The following is a 24,857-nucleotide window of genomic DNA, read 5'->3' as shown; positions in this document are numbered from 1 at the left end:
GTGATTCCCGCTCTGGCGTTAAATTGACGATAAATTAATTATTTTTATTTATATGGAACGCAGGCAATAAAATGCCGCGTTACAACTCCCTCCTGCCAAGAGTGAGCCAAGGGGGAACAGACCTGGCAAACCGATAAGCTCTCCTCAAGGAGACTTCCGTCAGATAATTGATCACCCAAAATTATTTCTTAATAAATTTCATATTCATTTAAGTTTTGAAATTTTATGTTCAATTAAAAATTTTCAGATGACCGAATAAGAACTTCAAAATAAATTGTTTAGAATTGAACACGATGTAGTTGCCTAAATTATTCAACTGTTCAAAACTTGAAAGTAAAGTATAAATTAAGAAAGGAGCAGGATTTGGTTTAGTAACACGGTCAAAGACAATGGGTAAAATTTATTTATGTTTTTTTTTTTAATTTTGAAATTCTAAGGTGAGGCAATTACCCTCCGCACAAGGGTTAGTATAAAAATAAAATAATTCTTTTCTCTTTTTTTTTAAAATAATAAATTTTTAATTTTGTTTAGTGAACCGGGGGCAATAGAAGTAACTGTGACCACTCTGGCCACACTTGCCACAGATTCCTCGACGGGCCTTATCGGCCCCCCAGAATTTAGCCTTCCTGGCTCGCTGGTACTGCGGCACTTCCACGTGCAGGACCCATTTGTTGGACGGTACTGGGGTAACGGGATCTACCTCCCCTGCTTCCTCGGGAATTGGCTCCAGACTTACGGCCTTCGGAAGGTAGCGTTCTTCCTCCGGCGTCAATTTGATGGGCTGAGCCCGCCCAATCGCTTGGCGGATATTTTCCAGGTCATCCTCTGTAAAGAGGGAGGCCTGGGAAGGGAATCGCCCTCTCGTCAGTAGGTGGCGTGCAGCCACCAACACATCCGGATCCACGTCAGGATCCGCCACATCCAAATGCTGCCTTGGATGTAATAATATCTCTTCTGTCAAAGAAAAGTTAAAGTCTTACTTCTTTGGTGTACTCTCGACACCAAGGGTCCAATTTCTGACAGAACGAATTGAATTCAGAATTTAAAACGAATAAGATCTATTACGGAGTTTGTGACGGTGAACGCGTTCTACATCCATTATAGGTTCCGTCAACACAATTGGGTCAGTTTCCGATTCCGTCCTATTAGATTCCGAATCAGACCAGTGGATTTCTAATAGATCGCGGTCAAGAGATTGATCCTCATCCGAGTCATCCGAATCGCTACTAATATCTTCCGCATGATACGGTTGAAGGTGAGATGCGTGATATCTCCCTGAGAGACGACCGTCTAATGACGCTAGTTCATAAATATTCGCAGATATGATTTTAATTACCATAAAGGGGCCATGGAATGCAGGGGCCAACTTACTTGCTATATTGTCGCGTTTATTTTAGAGGACGTGGAGCGGTTTCTTAACTAAGTCCCCGATTTCAAAACGTTGGTCCCGATAACGGCGGTTATAGTATTTAGCCTGACGGAGAAAAGCTTTGTCTTGGTTTTGAGTTATATTTTCTCTCAGGTCTTTCAATATAGACATTCGAGTTGTCCACTCATTGACATCAGGAGGTGGCAACTCGACTCCCCCCTCCACAAGCCGACGGAACGATTTTAATGGGACGGGTTCTCTCCCCATATTGAGGAACGCCGGGGTGACTCAATTTGTACTGTGAATCGCTGTATTATATGCAAAACGAAAGTCGCCGATGAAAATGTCCCAATTACGGTGGTTATCGCCGATAAATGAACGAATCATGGTCTTGAGGACTCGATTGGTCCTCTCGACTGGGTTCGCTTATGGGTTGTATAAAGGGTTGAACGAGTGGTGGATGTGATAAGCGGTGGTTAATTCTTTTACTGCGTTATTATTATATTCTGTGCCGCTGTCACTGTGCAACACATGGGGAGTACTCCAGCGGTTTATAACAAGTCCAAGTAAGCGAACACATAGGGCTTCATTTGAGCGGTTATAATTTTATCCATTAACCGTTGGAAGGTGGCTGGTGCTCCACAGAGCCCAAATGGCATTCTAGTATATTGCATCAACCCCTTCCCCGGTACGACAAAAGCCGTTTTAGCTTTACTTTCCGCACTAAGGGGAATTTGGTGGTAAGCTAATTTCAGGTCAATCTTGGAGATATAATGAGCCCCATTTAGTTTATCGAGAATATCGGCCATGAACGGTATGGGATAAGCGTCTTTAACTGTGACGTCATTTACCTTACGCACATCCAAGCATTGGCGATAAGTGCCATCCGGCTGTTTACAGAACGCGATCCTAATAATAGGTTTTTCAGCCATCCACAGCCTTTGGATACTAGTATCAATTACTACTCCGAATTTAGTCAGAAAATCTACTCCTAACACGCATTGATCGGATAAGTCGGGGATTACTTTAATTTCTAAATCGCGAGTCACTCCAGCGATAGTGACCGGCAGAATAGCCTCGCCTACTATGGTTACAATAGTTCCATTAGCCAACATTACGTGACCCGATTCAAGTTCCTTTATTTCATTACCATTTAACTCTACGATTGATTTACCAATAGCGTTCAAGTAAGTTTTAGAAGAGCCAGTGTCAACCAGTGCCTGAACTTCAGCACCACCAATTAACAATTTAATGTATGGTCTCGAGTGAGGCCCGATTCCACACAATTCATCAAGGTTAATACCAGATTCGCGACACGTAACATGTGCCGAATCTTGGGTCAAGTTATTTGTATCTTTTTCCTGAACACCCACCGTTTCAGTCAAAAGTTTACAAGTTACTTCTGAATCAGTTAAGCTCGATTCAGAGTGATCTACTGGTGGCTCGACCAATCTCTTACTTGAGTCATTATTAAAAATGTTATTTTTATGTTCCATTAGAGGATTACTTGAATTGGGAGATATTGATGTTGAATTTAGGTTAAGGTTTAAATTTTCTTCTAATTTATGGTCAGTGAGGGTCAAAAGTGTAGGATAAGGAGGGGCATTGACCCTAAGTCTGCTCTCCTCCACTAGTTTCCCTGACAATAGTCCGAGTCGCAGTTAAATTTCGTAAATCCCGCTTTACCGCAAATGAAGCAGAATTTCTTCCAAGTTATTTTACATTCTTTCCACGAATGGTCCTTTCCTTGACAATTAAAACAAGGGGGTTGTTTAACTACCTCGCGAAATTCCGTACGCTTAGGTTTATCGTTATTTTTATTCGGATTTCTATTCTCTTGATTCTTTTACCCGAGTTATTTTGTCTCTTTATATTTGAATCCGAAGGGGAATTTTGATTTCCTTTTGAGATTTTCTCAATCTTTTCGGACAATGCACTAAACATGTTAATTAATTTATCGATGGCTGGGTCTGAATCTTTCTTAATATTATTTGGAGCCACCTGTTTTTCTTTAATTTTACCCGCAAAAGTGAATTCGGGGAAAAACGAGTCTTCCGGTTTTTGTGGTTTTCTCTCGACCGTGAGAGAACTTAACATTCGTTCAACGTCCGCCGCAATGAGAGATAACTCTTCTAAGTTCATAAATTCGCGACGTTTAATGCATTTCTTAAGTTCAGGTTGCATATTCATGTAAACTCTATCTAACATTTCGGTATTCGTCACGGCACGGTTGAATTTTCGATACAAACCACGCATACAGGTAATGTAATTGGCAGTGGATTCACCCGCGCCTTGAATTCTATTAGTCACCTGATCTTCAAGTCGCCATTGATAATTTACGTCACCAAACCTAGCACGACATGCTGATTTAAATTGGTCCCATGTGGACCAGTTATGTTTATTCTGCCTGTACCAGTGGAGTGCTATACCGTCAAGCAAAAGAACTGCGGCGCGAAGGACCTCTCCACTTGTGATTGACGAGATTTCTAACATATCGTCCACGCGTTCCAAAAACTCCTCAACACTAACCGTACTATCCCCCGCGAATTTTATATTCCATTTACGAACAATTGAATCTAGGGGTTTTCTAGGGGAAGCTGCGACCCGCTCGCGATCAAGGTTTGGAGACAACTGACAACGGATTTCATTTAGCTCATCTCGATTGGTTGAGAGCCGATTTTCTTTCAAATGCGCATGTTCAGCGTTAAACTCCGCATTTGTTGCGCATTGACAACTGATCGGTCTAAAAAGGTTAGATTTTTCGGGATCTTTATATCTTAGTCTAAGTTGATCCATGGGCGAGTCAACATCTAGGTTGGATGAGCCCTGGTTCATCGATTGATCAATTAGACTTTCTGAATCTAGTTCAATTAGACTCGAACTAGAAAGAGCCCTGTTAGAAAACTGGGCCAGGCTTGGCCCTTGACTGGGCCTGTCTAGCGCCTTGATTGGGCCAGGTTTAGGGTCGTCTAAATACTGGTGAGATAGTTTGCCCGGATTGGGCCGGTCACTGGTCAACCTCTTTTTTATAGTCCCAGTCGATGGGTCTAATATCCCTTGTTTAGAAAAGGCCGAATTGCCTTCTAAGAATTTACTGGTTGGGGGTTTGATTATATCCGGTCGACTAGGGGTTAACAGGTTCGCGCCTGATTGATTTTCAGAAATATTCCTTGTAGCGTTATCTATTTTCGCTATTACACTATCAAAATATTTTGGCAATGAAAAATCAAATTTTGGTTTTTCAATCGTTGCCGTCATTATCCCCGGTTTATAGAATTGAAATAATTCAAATGGGGGTGTCACCTGGTGTGTTAGTCCTAATGGGCCCGGTGTTTCCGAAACTCGCGAAAAAGTGACCGAGTTCGCTACTGACGATCCAACTGTTACGTAAGAGTGAATTGAACTAGTCGTTGATACTGTCGGAAAAAGTGTATTTTGCGAACACGGCAATGCAGCTAAAAAACCTACTGCATTATTATCAGAAATCGGGACCTCGCGTCTGTTTTCAACTGAATTTGAATTCGTATTTACCTCTGCACTAATTCCCGGGGGGCTTAATTGAATTTGGATTTCATCAGAGGGTAACCACTCGACTAAATTATCTCCAGCAAAAAGGCGCATATAGCGCGATGCGCGATCTCGGAGTATCTCAAGGGTTCCATGTGAATTAATTTTAAGAGAATCTAAATAGATTATTAATTGGTCGCGAGACCAATTGTCAAATAAGTTTGACCCATGGTTACTCGGTGAAGCCATTTTAGAAAATTTTAACAAATGATTTATGGAAATATTCTTTATTGTTCGGTAAGGATTTAAGAAAGGATGATCGTTCGCGACGCTCTGTCACAAAGTTTGGGCCACACTTTTAAAATTTAAATGTCCCAAATCAAAAAAATTTTAGTCAATTTTCATTGCTGAATTTTCACAAAATTTTATTCTTAAGTGATTTTGTATTTTTGAATGAACACAATAATACAGCCGATAATTTAATTACTTTTACTTTACAATGAAAATAAAAAAAAATAAAATTTTATTGATAATAAACTCGTCCGACACTGCGAAGCTTTTGAACTATTCCGGGAAGATATTTCAAGGAATTGTAAAAAAAATATTATAAAAAAATAAGTCAGTTGAATAATTATTTCACCACAATAGAAAACATAATAATAATTAAATTCATGTCATATTATTATACTATTATTGTTAATATTTTATTTTATCAAAATTTATTTTTTTTTTTTCGATTAATAATTTCGAAAATTTATTATTTTTAAAGATTTATTTATAATCATGAATTTAATTAATTTTTTTTTCAAAAGTCATTTAATTTTCACTATTGATTCTCAATTTTGTGCTTATTCAGTATTTTACCAAGAATTCACAATCATAACACAGGGCCAGGTACTTGGCCTTGTGACTTTATCAATTTATGTTTACTTGATTCGTCCTTATGGATCGAGTTCTTATTTTCCGAACTCACGCTCAAATCAAAAAATATTTTTCACAATTTATTTTCACTGAATTGTCAATTCTTGGTTCAAATATTTGAAATTTTTAATTTATTATTTTTATTTTAAGTTTTTCCAATTTTCACTTTATTATATTTTTATTTTCAAACTTTGTTCCACGAAAATCATGGTGATTTTCTTGCCCAACCTGTTGTGCGCCATTTATAACGTGTATTTTAATTTATTTATTTAATTGAATTTTACTGAAATTTTTAATGTTAAGTAATTAATTTAAAATGTGGATTTGAGTGAAATACCCGTTATATTTGGTTTATTTTAATTTAATGCCCGAGACGCCAGGTTATTTTGTGGAAAATAACCAAACCATTTATTTAATAAATTTAATATGCTTGCCCAGCTGTAAACAAGGAGAGCGGGTGGGTAAGGAAAATCACCAATATAATTTTTAAACCACACTTTAATTATAATATGAAACAGGTCCAGAAAAGACCTGTGAAAACACAGAAATTTAGTTATAATTTGAAACAGGTCCTGAAGGGACCTGTAAAAACAAACAAGTTTTCGTAGAACAGAGTTTTTATTATTTTAATATTTTAGGCGATCAAATCCGCCGAAAGTTCACTTTAAAACACTTTAAATGACGAGAGACTCACCGGGATACGCCGCCGTCCTCGTAGTAGACCTCGTCTCATATTTTACTTTTATAAACACAAATTTAATCTCAAAGACACCGCTGTCGAACGCCAAAACGAGAATGATTAAAAATGGCTGTTCGTCCGCGTAATCGCGTCCGTTCGTCGCGCTTCGTCTACATGGTGAGTCTCGCCCGAGTTACAAAGGATCCACCATTGGTAATCGATGCGCGTCAGATGGTAACTTCATTAGTTATCGACGGTCGAAAGAAAGTTCGATAAATGACCGATAGGGGCGCTGCACAATAACATGTGTCTGGAAGATGGCGATGACCAGTGTTTTGACAGGTCTCTGTTATTGAGAGTGGATCTTCGTTTTCCTGGCAATGTAGAATAATTGGGACTAACATCCAATTATACATGCCAGAAAACACCTCCCTTGATGTCCTCCCTCAAGGATATTCAAGTCGATGATCAACCCGACAATTGTGGAATTGGGGAACTTAACCCAGAGTGTTATTTTATGTAAAGTAAGAGAAAGAAAAGTGTTAGTGTTATTCTTAATTTTTTTTATGATCGGTGAACAATCATCTGACGATTCGCCCATAAACGACATTATGGAATTTATTGAAATAAAGGTAAAATAAAAAGTGATAGAATTGAAGTGAAATAGAGTGTGATTCCCGCTCTGGCGTTCAATTGACGATAAATTAATTATTTTTATTTATATGGAACGCAGGCAATAAAATGCCGCGTTACAATGTATATAACGATTTTTAAAGCTTTTTTGACGGGCTACAGGATGGTGATAAAATTTTTTTTAAAATAAAATTTGACCTTGAAATTCAAGGTCAAAATATTAATTTACGTATATCTCAAAATCGGATTTAAAATTTTTTATTTTACTATCTCAATGGAAAGCTTGACTAATTTGCTACAAAACATGTAATTTTCAGAGTGGGACCTTTTAATGTTTTTGAAATATTAATTAATAGATTAATGTTTATAACAAATGAAATATTTTACAAACAAATAAAGTTATCGTAAATCTGAACTTATTAATTTAAAGGTAAGGTAATTCCGCATCCAATGAGCCCTATATGACGTATTTTGGGTAAGAAGATTGTTAACAAACAATTCCAATGTTAACTAATAGAGCTCGCTGGATGCGGAATTACGTTAATTTTCAATTGCTAACTTCAGAATTACGGTAACTTTATTTGGTATTAAAATATTTCATTTGTTATATACATTAATTAATTAATTAATTAATATCTCAAAAACTTTAAAAGATCCCACTCCGAAATTTATATGTTTCGTAGGAAAATAGTCAAGCTTTCCATTGAGATAAAAAAAATTTTTTAATCCGATTTTGAGATATACATAAATCAATGTACAAGTAGGTATACTAATGAGGACTATGAGGATTTTTTTAATATTAGTAGAAAAGTTATTTTTGACAAAAATAAAAGATCCCACTCCGAAATTTATATGTTTCGTAGGAAAATAGTCAAGCTTTCCATTGAGATAAAAAAAATTTTTTAATCCGATTTTGAGATATACATAAATCAATGTACAAGTAGGTATACTAATGAGGACTATGAGGATTTTTTTAATATTAGTAGAAAAGTTATTTTTGACAAAAATTTTGAATAGTTTTTACATGATAGAGTCTGCTATATAATTGTACAATTTTTTGTAGGCTGTTGTTGGACCCCGAATGGAGTTTCTCGACATTGTTCCGGAATGGCCAGGTAGAGCACATGACAGCCGGATATTTCAAAATACGTTAATTCACATGCTTTATATTTAAGGACAATTAGATGGGATTATTGTAGGTGATAAAGGATATCCCTGTTTGCCTTTTCTTATGACACCTCTCAGAAATCCTCATACTGAAGAAGAAATCATGTAAGTATTTAAATTGTTTTCATATAAATATAAGTTAACTTGCTGTAGAAAAAATTTGACATTTATGTAATATAAAATTGTTTCAGGTATAATGAAATTCAAATACGAACGAGAATAATTGTTGAGCGAACTTTTGGTGTATGGAAGCGAAGATTTCCATGTTTGGCACGGGGAATGTGAACTAAGCTTATTTGTTCAACAACAACTGTTGTTGCATGTGCTGTTTTGCACAATATGGCATTACGTTTCAATGACATATTAGAAGATGATGACTTACAAGAATATGAAGAAGTTCCTGTACCTAATGCAGAAAATATAAATATGGATGGAGAAGTCGCACGTCAATTACTAATTCACCGTTTATTCAATGGATAATAAGTAATAATTTGGAATAAAAAATTATTTATTTCAATATCATATTTTAAAAAGAAAAACCATTACATTAAAATATTTTATGTACATATTTCAATAAAATCTTTTCTTCACAATAAATAACATTGATAATATTTTTACAGCTTTACTTCATTTCACTTCAGAATAAAAATTTGTTTAATAATCTTAAATGTAAATGGGTCAATCCATTATATTTCGAATGAAGTCGTCGCTGACTAATTTTTAAAAATTATAATACTTTGCAGGAATGATTTTGAAGTTATCAAGATCACGAAATGAAAAGAATTTTATTAAAATTTTAATTATTTATTGCAAAATATGAATTTAAAGTATATGAGGTGCTGAAAACTGTCAATTTTTTAGCCATTAGAAAATATGCAAAAATACGTAGAATTTACCATAAAAATAAAAAAAAATTGTTGTAATTTACTAAGAATGAATAAATTTATCATTATCAATTGATATAATTATTTAAATATGTGAAATAATATATAAAATATGATTTTCAAGTTCGCCTGTCAAATAACCTAAATTTGCAAATTTCATCTATTAAATGTGAGAAAGAGAAGTCATTAAATTGAAAAAAACCTTACCAAATATAAAGTACCTGTGACTAACTTTTAGTTTTTCTTAGCACTTTTTTCCTTTTTTCTTCATAAATGGGAAATAAAAAGCAATAAAAATTGGCACTTTGCTTATTTTCACCATTTTCAAATGTAAATAACTTTCTTGGAGAAAACTGAAAAATTACAAAACTTGGGCAATATCTAATTGATCACTAACTACACACACTGGAAAAAAATTCGCTTTGGTCCCGAAGATACTTTTTGAGATAATTAAGTTTAAACTTTTTACAATTTTTATCAGGTTAATACATGTAGTTTTTTAAAGACGAAGTTAGGTTTTATTGGTTAAACATTTTGAACTAACTTCAATTTTATAAAAATCACATGCATTAACCTGATAAAAATTGTGAAAAATTTAAACATAATTATCTCAAAAAGTATCTTCGGGACCAAAGCGAATTTTTTTCCAGTGTGTGTAGTTAGTGATCAATTAGATATTGCCCAAGTTTTGTAATTTTTCAGTTTTCTCCAAGAAAGTTATTTACATTTCAAAATGGTGAAAATAAGCAAAGTGCCAATTTTTATTGCTTTTTATTTCCCATTTATGAAGAAAAAAGGAAAAAAGTGCTAAGAAAAACTAAAAGTTAGTCACAGGTACTTTATATTTGGTAAGGTTTTTTTCAATTTAATGACTTCTCTTTCTCACATTTAATAGATGAAATTTGCAAATTTAGGTTATTTGACAGGCGAACTTGAAAATCATATTTTATATATTATTTCACATATTTAAATAATTACATCAATTGATAATGATAAATTTATTCATTCTTAGTAAATTACAAAAAATTTTTTTTATTTTTATGGTAAATTCTACGTATTTTTGCATATTTTCTAATGGCTAAAAAATTGACAGTTTTCAGCACCTCATATACTTTAAATTCATATTTTGCAATAAATAATTAAAATTTTATTAAAATTCTTTTCATTTCGTGATCTTGATAACTTCAAAATCATTCCTGCAAAGTATTATAATTTTTAAAAATTAGTCAGCGACCACTTCATTCGAAATATAATGGATTGACCCAAATATAAAATTAAATATAATATGATATAATAAAATATAATTCATAGTATAATGGAATGTACAAATATATAGTTAATATAAATAAATCTAAAAATAGTATAAAATCTTGTATAATAAATTGTTTCTACTAAATTAGAAAATGTTCACTTAATACTGTTAATTGTACTAGCTTTGGAATAAAATAATTTAAAAGAGTAGGAAATAAGGTTATTAAAAAAATAACACAAGTTAAAAACTCGAAGCATAAACAATACATCTCAATTCACAATGGTGTAAGCTCTATTGCCTGTGTTAACCGTATTTCCGCCAATTGAGCTTCTGCTTCGGCTTTAGGAATTTCCAATTCGTGAATTTTTTTTAAATGCTGCAATTCCAACTTCTGTTTTCTAATTTGGTGCTCCAATTTTAACGAAAGCAGATCTTCCTCTTTCTTGATTATATTCCACAAACGCTCAGTCTTTTTCGTCTCCTTTTCAAGCTTTTGCTTGTCTACTTTACTACTTGCTGTAGAGCGCACTATGTCCAATTTTTCATCGTCGAGCATGGACTCCTTTACACACCTCCTTTTCGCAGACAAAGGAGTTGATGTTTGTGAACAATTATTTTCATCTTCTTAAAAAAGGTCACTTTTTAACAACAGTCACAGAAGATGACGTTTTCAAAAGGAATGAAACCTCTGATTCCTGAATCTCAGAATTAGAAGTTACAACATTTCTGAGGGACTCTATTGATACTTCTTCATCATCAAAAACTGCTTCTCGACGTTCTAAAATACAAAAATGATTAGATTATAAATTATTAATAGTATATCTATTTTAAACTTACAACCTGAAAAATACATTATCATTTGTTAAATCTTCCGAGAAGTTTGATGAAAAATATGATGGCGCAGTGGCCATTAAATGAGGAACTATAGCAGCTATATCTGGGTCCACTTCAGCAACATTTATTGGAACATTTAAGTTTCCCGTTGCCATTACTTCTTGCTTTTCCTGAGTTAAAGCATTTCTCTGCTACAGCTTCATGTTGCTCCACATTTTTTTTAACTGTTTAACCGACCTCTGCAAGAAAATTTTTTTTTAAAAATTTCAAACTTTAAACATTTAATTTGTTTATTACAATTAATTATTTTTACCTGCTCTGCAATAAGTACTGAGCCATTGTATTTTTCCTCGATTTCACTCCACGCAGCCTCCTTAGCTTTCAAGGTGGAACAATCGCTTTTGCGATTTTCAATAACATGGGAAAATCTTTTGAGATTTATTTGGATACATTTATTTCTACAAGAACATTTATATCCAATCGCATATATTCAGAAAATTGACAAAAATTATTGTTTTAGAAGTTGTTATAAATTAAAATTTTTTTAAAATTTTTTACAAATTTTTAAAATTAAAAAATTTGTATGCATTTATAAATTGTATAATTTGGTTTTTTAAAAATATTTAATAATAATGAAAAGATTTTTTTTTTAAATTTAATAATTAAAAATTAAAATCACATAATTTTTTAAAAATCTATAAAAATGTTTCAAATAATTTTACCATATCTTAATAATGGAGAAAAATTTATCTAAATATATTTCATCAGGATTAAAAACATTTCACTTTTTCTCCCTTCAGGTAGTCATTTTTGTATCCTTTTACTTTTATTGCGGGTACTTTTTTTCTGAAAATATTGAGATTTTGCTCGCGTTAAGGGACTTAATCCTACCCCCAATAAAATCCAGATGTTACATTTTGCTCATCTCATTGAAAGCAGTAAGAAGTAAGAATGATTCTACTTTCAAAAATTAAAATATATATTTAACATTAAAGAAATTATTTTAGAAAAATATTTCTTAGAACAAAATAAAGTTTATTCGTTTATAACAAATTTTCAACTTTGTTTCTATTTATTCTTTTGATAATTCATTACTTTTCTGACAATGAAGATAAGATATAAGAAAAATTACCATAGTCTTTTTAATTTGAAAAAGAAAAAATAAATTGTGTTCTACAAATTGTACGCCTAATTTTAAAAATATTAATGTTAATATATTGATAATTATTTTGAATATTTTACTATTATGTATCATTATTTATCAAATTTTAAATATATTTCATTCGTTAATTATTAAAAATTTTTACTTTTAAACAATATTAAATATATTCACAGGTTCATATTTTTGAATTTTGTTTTAATTCTGTTTTTTATTACAAACATTTAATAAGAATAAATATTTTACAAAGTTACTTTTTTCAAATGATTACACAAAAAATTTTTATAAATAACATTAAAAATATACTTACATAATTAAATCACTTGTTCACAATAAAACAGTTTTTAACCTTATACACAAAATTTAATATTTATATTTGTCAATTATTATTAACTATAAAAACAATAAAAACAATTATAATAACAGAATGAACTGTTCGTTCAAACGCTGAAACGAAAAACTCAAATTGAAAACAACGCAAGAATAAATATTTCTTGGCGCATTGAGGCGAATTTTCAAAACCATTTCTTATTGGTGGATTCAAGAGAATATTTACGGAAAAAACCGATCGTTCAATGAGATCATCTTAAGCATTTGCTTGGTCAAGAAATTCTTAAGCTGCATTTCCTTTACGGGGTTTCCTAAATTTTTTTGCCCTAAAATAGAAGGTTTATAAAAGATCGTGTACTCATAAGTTTTAAAATATAATTGATCAAAAGTTTTTACATGTTACTATATACGTCAAGAACTATTTAAAAAAAAATTGCGATCTTAAAAAATATTATTATGCTCCTTCTACAGAGGTCGCTATGTACACTGGTCAAAATCAAAGTCCTTTACGGTAACCACTGTAGCTCATCGCAGAATCATCTAAAATAAAAAAATCAAACGTGATTTTAAAGTTTAAGACCTAATACAGGTCCTAAACCTCGAGATATTAAAAAAAATCAAAAATTAAAAAAATGGCAAGCTTTGGAACCCAAAAAACTGAAAAAACACCATTTTTTTGACAATCAATCACTCACAAAAACCTGATTATTGAATATTTTAAATATATTAGAGGTTTAGGGCCTGCAAAAACTTCCACTGAATCGAATGCAACTTGAATTTTTGAAATCAGTCAAACGGTTTTTGAGTTCTACTGGTTACCATTTTTAAATATAGTGTTTTGAGAAAAAAGTGTTTAAAGTTTTGATATCAAAAGGTTATAATTAGTCAAGCAGAAGTAACTAAATCAGCTTGAAAATTCTTACTCAGGGGTTTTTGGGGTCGCTGATTACGAATATGATGTCAGATTTTAAAAATTCAAAATGGCGGATCCAATATGGCGGACATGAAAGTTAAAAATCAATTGCATTTACTCGAAACTTGGTACTCGGGGGTTTTTGGGGTCGCTGATTACGAATATGATGTCAGAATTTAAAAATTCAAAATGGCGGATCCAATATGGCGGACGAAAAAATTTTAAAACTAATCGGATTTGCTCGAAAATGATGAAATGATATGAATATGATGAATTGTCCGTACTATGTCCATGACCATGTCGGGTTTATTATCAGCAAACCAAAAAACCTTTTTTATATTTGAATTTTCGAATTCTGTCATCATATTCAATCCAAGCATTTTTTAAATTTGTCCGCCATATTGGATCCGCCATTTTGAAATTTGAAAAATGGACACCGGATTCGTAATCAGCGACCCCATAAACCCCCGAGTAGGACATTTCGAGCCAATCTAAACACTTTTTAAAAAACTTGTCAGCCATATTGGATCCGACATTTTGAATTTTTAAAATCTGACATTAAATTCGTAATCAGAGACCCCAATAACACCCCGAGTAACGAATTTCAAGCAAATCCATTCGCTCGGTTTATCGTGGACACGAAAGGGTTAATTATACAATCTGTAGACGCATATATATATATATATATGTATTTTGTTAAATAACTTAAGATTTTGAGCGAATTATGATCTAATGATTTAACCACACATTCTTAACATACTTTCCTATCAAAAAATGAAGAAAAAAAAAATTCGATTTTTTTGACCAAAAAAATTTAGGAAACCCCTTAACAAGCAATTGCTTATTTCTGACTATGAATATATATGGTCTTAAGCTCGACTCATTCGAATAAGACCGTCTTGATCAAGCATTTCTTAAGTCCTTGCTTAAGTCGGAACTATGAATACCGCCCTATCTATCTCTTCTTCGACCGCCTTCGTCCTTCTCTAGTTCCACAGTGACCGCCGTGATGGTGCCACGTCCCGGACTGCACTGACATTACCTGACAAACTCGTTTTCGCGCGAAACTCCACCTTAGTCGAAAATAGCATTGTGACGAATTATTTCGTCACAAATTTTTAACAAGTGTTGTCAAGAAAAAAGTGTTTGAATATTTATTTTAGAAAATATTAATTTTTATAAACAAATTTATTTAATTATATCTGAAAACAATAAGAAAAACTTGCAAAAAGTTTTAGAATTGGTCTCAGGAAACTTTTTGTTAAAATAATTTTACCCACAGAAATCAAAATAAAATACATTTTAATTTGAAAAATAAAATCAAGGTGAAAAAAATTTTTATAAACAAAGTATTTAAACAAAAAGATTCATCAGGTTTACTCTAGAAATTTTTGTATTATTAAACAAAAAGAAAATCTATTTTAGCTAGTACTGACTCAATATCATCTCGGTACTGGAAGGGTGGTACTGCAATAATACTGATACAATAAAAATAGCAGTACTGGTATAATGCTGCAATTTTTGGTTGGGTATTGGTCACGTGCCTCTAGATGTCGAGACCCGCCGAAGACAGGGTCAACAGCTAGTATAGAATATGTTAATTAAAATAAAAACTATTTTTAACATGACTTTCTGTTTTATTAATAACTTTTTGTATTAGTATTCAAATGACTTTAAATTCATTATAGATATGGACTGAGAGCCTGTAATGTTTGAATTCACTTCATTTTTAAAAGCTGGGTAGCGATTATGTATTTTGATTTAACTTTGACGTCAAAGTCATTTTCATTTTGACTTCGTAGTCAAATGTCATTTTTCGTAGTTTTACGTAAAATGATTGTTTTGATTTGTCAAATTGTAATATCCACAATTTATTTAGGAATTAAATTATAAAAAAGTAAAGTTAGTGATTTTAAACAGTTAAAAAAGCGGTATAATTAAGGGATTTTTAAAAGATTAATAATTAGGTTAAAATTATTTAATAAAAAATTATTTCATCTGTCAACGGTAAGTATTTTTTAATGTTGAAACCAGGGATATGTTATAATTGTTTTGAATAATGCCTTACTTTCATTTTTATAAACGTAGTCAAAATAAAATAAACTTAAATATCAAAAACTAAAGAAGAAATCTGTGGTTGAAAGGCATAACAGCATAACTGACATTTTTATCAAATTTGAGATAACACCAGATTTTATAACATTTAGTAATGCTTTTCAAAGTTTTATAAATAAAAAATCATTTAAGTAACTATTTATGTAGAAAATAGTGATAATCCTAATCGCATAACTGCAGTTTTGGCAATGAAAGACAGGCATAATAGCATAACTGCATTCATAATGAAAAAACAATTGACGCAATCTTTAAAATAAAATTAATATTTTAGGATAAAAATATTATTTATTTTATATATTATAATAAAATGTTTATTAAAAAAATTTCGTATGCAAAATTTGTTTATTTGTAATTAAATTTTCATTGTTTAATTGATACTTACTAGATTTTAGTTGCATTTTGGGGTTATTTTTCTGTTTTAAAAATTGAAAAGTACTTGAAATATTACTTTCAATAACAAAATAATAAAATTCAAAAATAATGTAATATAGTTTCTTTCGCTCCAATAAATTAAAAATTGAATTAAAAACTAAAAAGTAAAATTAATTAGAAAAAATATTAAATATGTAAAATTACTGAAAATAAAACCTAACTAATTTCATAACCTATTATTTTTAAAAATGATTGTTTGAATTTAAAAAAAAAAATATATATATAAAATAAAACGTTAATGATATATTTAATCTTCTTAACTTCTTTACAATTATCTCTTTCAGATAAATTTGTTTCCGAGTCAGATTCATACGTCTCAATTAAATACATTTTGACATTAAATGATAAAAAAAAATTTACAACATTCAATAGAAAAAATGGTGCTAATGTATGCAAAATGTGCAACATGGGTGAGGGGGGGTTGAAATGATGAAAAATAGTGCAACGTAATTTATGGATGGCCCCTAATGAGCGAACCGTCAGATTTTGTTTACCGATCATAAAAAAATTAAGAATTAAGCTAACACTTTACTTTTCTTTTACATAAAATGACAATCAGGGTTAAGTCCCTGATTTCACAATTCTCGGGTCGATCGTCGACTAAAACATCCTTGAAGGAAGACATCAAGGGAAGTATTTTCTGGAATATATAATTGGATATGTGTCCCAATTATTCAAAATTGCCAGGAAAGCAAAAAACCACTTTTAATAACAGGAACCTGTCGAAACATTGGTCATCGCCATCTTTCGACACACTTGAGGAGCTGGATATTAGAAGTTGCTCTCCGCTCGGCTAAACTCCGTAAAGCTAGTCAAACGTTCGAAAAAATGATAAAAATTGAAATTCAAAATTTGAATTTTGAAAAATACTACATTGTAGGAAATTAAAAGGCGCATCTTTTTTTTCTCTTTTAAATTTTTTAATAAAATGAATAGTTTAGTTTCTAGAGACGAAAAGCTGAGAAATTTAAATTGTTAAATTTAAATAAGTTTTAAAACATAAGTCATCGTATCATCGACAATTATTAAGGGGTTTCCTAAATTTTTTTGCCCTAAAATAGAAGGTTTATAAAAGATCGTGTACTCATAAGTTTTAAAATATAATTGATCAAAAGTTTTTACATGTTACTATATACGTCAAGAACTATTTAAAAAAAAATTGCGATCTTAAAAAATATTATTATGCTCCTTCTACAGAGGTCGCTATGTACACTGGTCAAAATCAAAGTCCTTTACGGTAACCACTGTAGCTCATCGCAGAATCATCTAAAATAAAAAAATCAAACGTGATTTTAAAGTTTAAGACCTAATACAGGTCCTAAACCTCGAGATATTAAAAAAAATCAAAAATTAAAAAAATGGCAAGCTTTGGAACCCAAAAAACTGAAAAAACACCATTTTTTTGACAATCAATCACTCACAAAAACCTGATTATTGAATATTTTAAATATATTAGAGGTTTAGGGCCTGCAAAAACTTCCACTGAATCGAATGCAACTTGAATTTTTGAAATCAGTCAAACGGTTTTTGAGTTCTACTGGTTACCATTTTTAAATATAGTGTTTTGAGAAAAAAGTGTTTAAAGTTTTGATATCAAAAGGTTATAATTAGTCAAGCAGAAGTAACTAAATCAGCTTGAAAATTCTTACTCAGGGGTTTTTGGGGTCGCTGATTACGAATATGATGTCAGATTTTAAAAATTCAAAATGGCGGATCCAATATGGCGGACATGAAAGTTAAAAATCAATTGCATTTACTCGAAACTTGGTACTCGGGGGTTTTTGGGGTCGCTGATTACGAATATGATGTCAGAATTTAAAAATTCAAAATGGCGGATCCAATATGGCGGACGAAAAAATTTTAAAACTAATCGGATTTGCTCGAAAATGATGAAATGATATGAATATGATGAATTGTCCGTACTATGTCCATGACCATGTCGGGTTTATTATCAGCAAACCAAAGAACCTTTTTTATATTTGAATTTTCGAATTCTGTCATCATATTCAATCCAAGCATTTTTTAAATTTGTCCGCCATATTGGATCCGCCATTTTGAAATTTGAAAAATGGACACCGGATTCGTAATCAGCGACCCCATAAACCCCCGAGTAGGACATTTCGAGCCAATCTAAACACTTTTTAAAAAACTTGTCAGCCATATTGGATCCGCCATTTTGAATTTTTAAAATCTGACATTAAATTCGTAATCAGAGACCCCAATAACACCCCGAGTAACGAATTTCAAGCAAATCCATTCGCTCGGTTTATCGTGGACACGAAAGGGTTAATTATACAATCTGTAGACGCATATATATATATATGTATTTTGTTAAATAACTTAAGATTTTGAGCGAATTATGATCTAATGATTTAACCACACATTCTTAACATACTTTCCTATCAAAAAATGAAGAAAAAAAAAATTCGATTTTTTTGACCAAAAAAATTTAGGAAACCCCTTAATGAATTTGATTGAAATTTGATATGTACACCTATTATGATCTACTGAAGGCGAAAAAATAATAAAAAATTAAAAAATCATTAATTGTTTAAATTTTTTTTAATAAAAATTGAGAACAGTTAATAATAACGTTTTCTTATTTTCATCGACAAAATGTCTGCGGGGAACTTTGTACTTCATAAAACATCCAGTGAGACATTAGTTTATCACTATATAAGGAAGTTTTCTGTAAAATATTAAATTAATTCATTGAAAACTTTTAAAGTTCATTAATAATTGTCGTAGATAGTTTTAATAGTTACTTACTAATAGTTACTACTATTTTATTATAGTTTAGATAGTTTTAAAACTTAATTAAATTTAACAATTTAAATTTCTCAGTTTTTGGTCTCTAGAAACTAAACTATTCGTTTTATTAAAAAATTTAAAACAGAAAAAAGATGCGCCTTTTAATTTCCTACAATGTAGTGTTTTACAAAATTTTGAATTTCAATTTGTATCATTTTTTCGAACGTTTGACTAGCTCTACGGAGTTCAGCCGAGTGGAGAGGGAGTTCTAATATCCAGCTCCTTACATGTTATTGTGCAACGCCTCTATAGGTGATCTATTGAACTTTCTTTTCGACCGTCGATAATTAACCAAGTTACCGTCTGTCGCGCATCGATTACCATTCGTGTATCTTTTGTAAGTCGAGCGAGATTCGCCACCTAGACGAAACGCGACGAACAGCCATTTTGGATTATTCTCGTTTTGGCGTTCAAGTGACAGGTTGTGCTATTGTAGAAAATATTATTTAGTCAGTGTCGTAGGCGTATTTTCGGTGAGTTTCTTGACAATTAAAGGGGTACTTTTCGATATATTTGATCACCTAAAAGGTGGAATAATTAGATCTTTGTTCTGTGCAAAGTGTATATTTTCACAGGTCCCTTCAGGACCTGTTTCAATTGATAATTAAAGTGTGTTCAAAATAAATTTTGGTGATTTTCTTGACACAGCCGCTCTCCTTGTTAATAGCTGGGCTAGCTTATTAAATTCACTCCTTAATTAATTTTGTTATTTTCCACAAAATAATCTGGCGCTTCGGGTAATAAATAAAATAAACCAATTGTAGCGCGTATTTTGCTTACATTAACAATAAAATTAATTAATAAAAAATCAAAAATTACATAAAATTCAATAAAATTAATAAATAAATAAAATACACGTTATAATACATATATGTGTACTTACATATATATTTATATTTATATAGCTATATATATATAAGCATACATTGTACGCGCGAAGAGTAAGCTCCGTGGGCGCGTTTCTTTTACATTGAATCCCTTTTTTCGATATGTTACCGTAGTTTCCAACTAAAATAATAGTTTCCATAGCATTTTTACATATATCCACTACAAGAATCTGCAGTTTTCATAAAATCGATTTTTTTGAAAAAAGATGTGGTACTAACCCCTTAATAATTATTTTTACATTACCTTGAGATAGAAGTTAAGATAAATAAGTGGTTCCGATGCAACTTTTAAATTACTTTTAGACAGAGAATATAGAGAATCATTCATTTTTATCATTGGCTCATTTAATCGAGCAGACACTAAGTAGGCTGAATAAAAATTAAAAGTTAAAAGACTGAAGATTCCAATTGTCAAAAAACCTATCCTGCTAGCTGGACTTTCTGGACAAAATTCGGAACCTATTATAAAACATTAAATAACTCGGTAAAACTGTAATTACAATAATAAATAAATAAAAGATTTTACATAATAATTAAATTTTTCCATTCCTAGAGTAATTATTAATTTTTTATAAATAGAATTAAATTTCACTAAGAGTGGATGTATATTAAAAATCCCTATGCAGGGTCGATAAAATAATTTTTGAAAGTATTATTTTTCCAATTGAAGTTTTCTTAATCCCGAAATAAAGTGGAAGAATGAATGAATTTTGTGACAGAAATTTAGTCTGTCTTTGAGTAAAGAAAAATAAATAAAGGGTCAATTATTAATATTTAATAAAATAACTGATATAAACTCGTATTTGGTGACCCCAAAAACCCCTGAGTACACAGTTTCAGGATGATTTAAGGGTAGGACCTAGTAAGGCAGCAACATCTATATCGAAACTGAAATTTCGTAATATTTTGCACAGTATTTAATATAAAATGCTTTTTTTTAGTATAATTGATTATTGTCAAGAAATACACCAGCTAAAACTTTTTTTGAGTTAAAATAATCAAAAAAAAATTATTGACGATAAATTAAATATGACCATATTTTTTACGAAAATAACAACAAAAACTTTTTTAACATAACACATCAACCCTATTTTACTGATTTTGACAGTCATTTGGTAGGTAACGTGTCATAAGACCTTTTGCGATTTTGCCAACAAGAGTAATTTCGCGATGTTGCTAACAAAAAAAATATATCACTTGTCATATGGCTGTCAAAATGAGTAAAATAGTGTCGATATGTTATGTTAAAAAAAGTTTTTGTTATTATTTTCATAATTGGTGAATTTTATCTGGTGTATTTTTTAGTGTTTATTAATTCTCCAAATGAAAATTACATTCTTTTTTGATATTTCCGAGAAAAGATTTTAAAAGTTATTTTAAAAAAATATGCTAATATTTAATTTATCATCATTATTTTTTTTTCATTGTTTTAACTGAAAAAAGTTTTAGTTGGTGTATTTCTCGACATTCTAAAGGAAACAGCATTTTATTGTCTTGTTTTCAAGTAAATACTGTGGAAAATTTTACAAAATTTTAGTTCCGATGTTTTTACGATTTCGTGGCTCAGGCGCGAAAGCCTTATAGTTTGTGAGGTTACTTGTTACATATATTTAAGTGTATATGAAGCAAAATTCCTCAAGTGTCACAGGTCCAAAAATGAAGTTTCTTGGATCGGGCTAAGATTTTCAAGAATTGTTGTCTGATTGGCTAACAAGGAAGGTATTTGAGGTGTGTATCGCCGATTTTCTTGAACTTGATATGTGCTGTAGAGGACTAAAAACTAAAAGACACGTATTTCTTTATACGTACCCATAAGGCGATTTATATGTTAACCACAAGATCAAAATAAAGTTTACATGTTTTGGCGTTTTTAATAAAAAAAATGTAAAGGGGTAAACTACCCCAAAAATGAATTTTTCTTTTTTATATATTAACCAAGATAATTTATTGGTAAAATCTTTTTATTAATTGTTACTATTATTAATTAGTTAGGAAGAAATCCAGGCCCCTAAAAACAAAATAGACTTCAAATTCGTGTTCAGCGGCCCAAAATACATGAGGGTAGGGTGCTCTGATCCCCGAACCCCGACACTTTTATTTTGTGGGGCTGTGTAATTTAGGTTAATTTCCCTGTAGAAATTGGCCTTTAATTTATATGTTGTTAATTAATAATAAATAATTTTTTTAATAATGAATTTTTTGGAAATAATTAATTGATAAATAAAATAAAGTGCAAAAAAAATTAATTATTTACTTAAAAATATTTTTGTTAAATTATCGTACTACAAACCGTAAAAATCTGTTTTGAACACGTTCAATTCTAATTTTATATGATTCCTGACACACCATTCGTCGAAACGGTCAAGATCAGACTGGAGATCAAAAGAGTTACTACATGGGTTATTAATAGTAAAAACGGTTACTAATTTATTTAATAAACGAATCGGTACAGTTGAATTAGTCAAAAGTGAATAATTTAGATTTAGAAGGTATGCAGCGCAAATTAATACTTTCAGAAATTATTCTGTAAACTATCTAGAATAGGGGAAATTGTGGTAATGTGAATCACGCATTTATTTTATATTTAAAAGGTTTGACACATACAATGATTTTTATCGTCTTGTCTTAAACCAAGGTAATTTTTCTATTAACAGTTTTAGTTACATTAACTAACTATACTTGCCCCATCCTCCCCTACTACAGTAATAAATGTATAAAAATTCAAACAAATCCTATTTAGTCAAGAAAATTTATGTTATGGAGTAAGGTTGGATCCACCTTACATATCTAAATAATTTATTTGACATACCTTGTTGACAGATAGTGCCATAGGTTGTTAATAACGATATTTTGTAACGCTCCAAACAGGTAGCAATATTTTCCAATGTTAATGTGATGGAAAAGAGAACGCTTACTAAAAGTGTCATTATTGCTGTTAAGTACCAACATTCCGTTGAAAACGGTGATAGAAATTGATTTACTTTAATGTTTTTGGATTCAGGATTTCGGAAGACAAAACAAGCACTATAAGAATAAAATATTTGTTAATATTAAATACACAGGAAATAATTCATACTTTAACTCTCTGCAGAGTTAACAACTGTCGAATCGTTTTTCAATTGTCGCCAAATGGGCTATAGTTTAACACAATTCAGAACGATTGAAAACCAATCGTATGCAATTGTTGCCAATCGGGATATAGTTTAACACGATTCAGAACGATTTGGGTATAATTTCGTTAATCGTTTTCAATCGTTCTCAATCGATACGCACATGCGCATATACTTATTAAATGTCAATGTACAATAAGAATAATTTTTTAATTAAAATGCGCGATGAAATAACACGCGATGAGTTAGTGAAATAATAGTTCTATTCCCAATATTGTGTTTTTCAGTAGTCAAATAAACTGTTTTTTACGAATTCCATTTACAGAAGAAAATTATGAATAGTTAAAATATTGTTCATTTGTTTTTGACTACGCAGAAATACACACAGTATGAGTTTTTTCTCATTTATAATTAATATAACTGTCCCATATTAATATATTAATAAAATTAAAATAATAAACATTTACACTTATTAAAATAAGTTTTAATAATCATATTTATTTGAAATTATTACGTTGGATTTATTAATTTTTTCTTACAAAGACTATAATATACAACTTTTGTTGCACTTTTGTGTAAAATAGTAGACAAACATTTGCTATATAGAAAACTTAACCAAACATTCTATAGTTTTTATGTTTTTTCATTTAAACTTTAATTTTCTGTAGTATCAAGAAACAATAATTTTTTATTATTTATACCATTTAATAAGGACCCCGAACCATATACATGGGAACTTGGGGTTAGGTGAAATTTCTTGTAACAATGTAATTTTGTAGTTTATGACCTCCTGAACACAAAATTTAAATGACAAAATTCAAAAAAATGGACAGATTTTTTAATAACTTAGGGCAGAGAGTCAGTTTAACCTTTTCCAATCCTACATTAACCTACAATATAGAACTTATTCTACAAAAAAAACATTACACAATATTTAATACTACATTTACCAATCTTACAATAACTGATTCTACAAATTGAAAAAGAAAACTTAAATAAAAATTAATAATACCGATTCTACAATGATCGATTCTACAAATTGTAATTAAAACTTTGAATCAAAATTAAAGATTTTGATCCTAAAATGACAAATTTTTAAAATTACAATTGTACGTTTAAATAAAAATTAAAGATACTATTCCTACAATAACCGATCTTACAAATTACGATTGTATGTTTATATAAAAATTAAATATACCGATCCTACAATGACCAATTCTACAAATTGCGATTAAAACTTTATAAAAAAATTAAAGATTCCGATCCCACAATGACCGATTCTACAAACTGCAAATAGACAATTAAATTAACAAGTTGTAAATTCAGATGTTCATTACATGAACATTTTGCTTCCTCTTTACGATCAGCAATAAAATTTGCTTCCTCGTGGAGAAAGCATTAACATTGAAATAAACATACAAAAGTAATATAATAATATAAACATTTGAGTACCTATACATTTGAGTTAAAAAAGAATTAAAGGAATTTAAAAAATCAAAAATTCATATTTTAACCGAAATTTCTAAATATTAATAAAAAATAATATATAATTTATAATTATTTACAATTATATCGATTCGTTTTAATGCAAGGAACACAATTATTTTATATTTAAACTTGAATTTAAATAAATACAAAATTTTTCAGCTAAAATGTGTATTTACTATTTTTAACTTTCATTAATTTATTAAATTTACCTCAAATGTAAATTTTATATATACCAATCGATTCGTTTTCATGTAAGGAATACAATTATTTCATTTATAAACTTAAATTTAAGTAATCACAAAATTTTATAGCCAAAATGTGAATTTTTGATTTTTTAACTTTCATTAATTCTTTAAATTTTAATTA

At 30.5% G+C, this 24,857-nt stretch overlaps 2 protein-coding genes across 3 annotated transcripts in view; one reads left to right on the top strand and one right to left on the bottom strand.

Annotated features, from left to right (window-relative positions):
• Nucleotides 1-24,857, bottom strand: part of LOC127279018 (ionotropic receptor 75a-like) — a 149,122-nt gene that overhangs the window by 12,457 nt on the left and 111,808 nt on the right. For both annotated transcript variants that reach the window (XM_051301088.1, XM_051301089.1), the window contains exons 6-7: nt 22,703-22,917; nt 20,138-20,352 (exon numbers count right to left, since the gene is read on the bottom strand). In XM_051301088.1, coding sequence (XP_051157045.1) covers nt 20,138-20,352; nt 22,703-22,917 — 430 coding nt within the window. The remainder of the gene's footprint in view (nt 1-20,137; nt 20,353-22,702; nt 22,918-24,857) is intronic.
• LOC127279022 (putative nuclease HARBI1) lies at nt 8,237-8,887 on the top strand. Its single transcript, XM_051301094.1, is given in 2 exon segments — nt 8,237-8,381; nt 8,468-8,887. Coding segments are annotated over 2 exon segments (330 nt in total). The 5' UTR covers nt 8,237-8,340; the 3' UTR covers nt 8,757-8,887.

Source organism: Leptopilina boulardi, unplaced genomic scaffold (assembly GCF_019393585.1).
Source record: "Leptopilina boulardi isolate dan_hultmark-lab unplaced genomic scaffold, ZJU_Lbou_2.1 LbouV2_213, whole genome shotgun sequence".
NCBI lineage: Eukaryota > Metazoa > Arthropoda > Insecta > Hymenoptera > Figitidae > Leptopilina > Leptopilina boulardi.
Note: the sequence above shows the minus strand (reverse complement) of the source record. Positions and strands in the feature narration are given on the sequence as shown.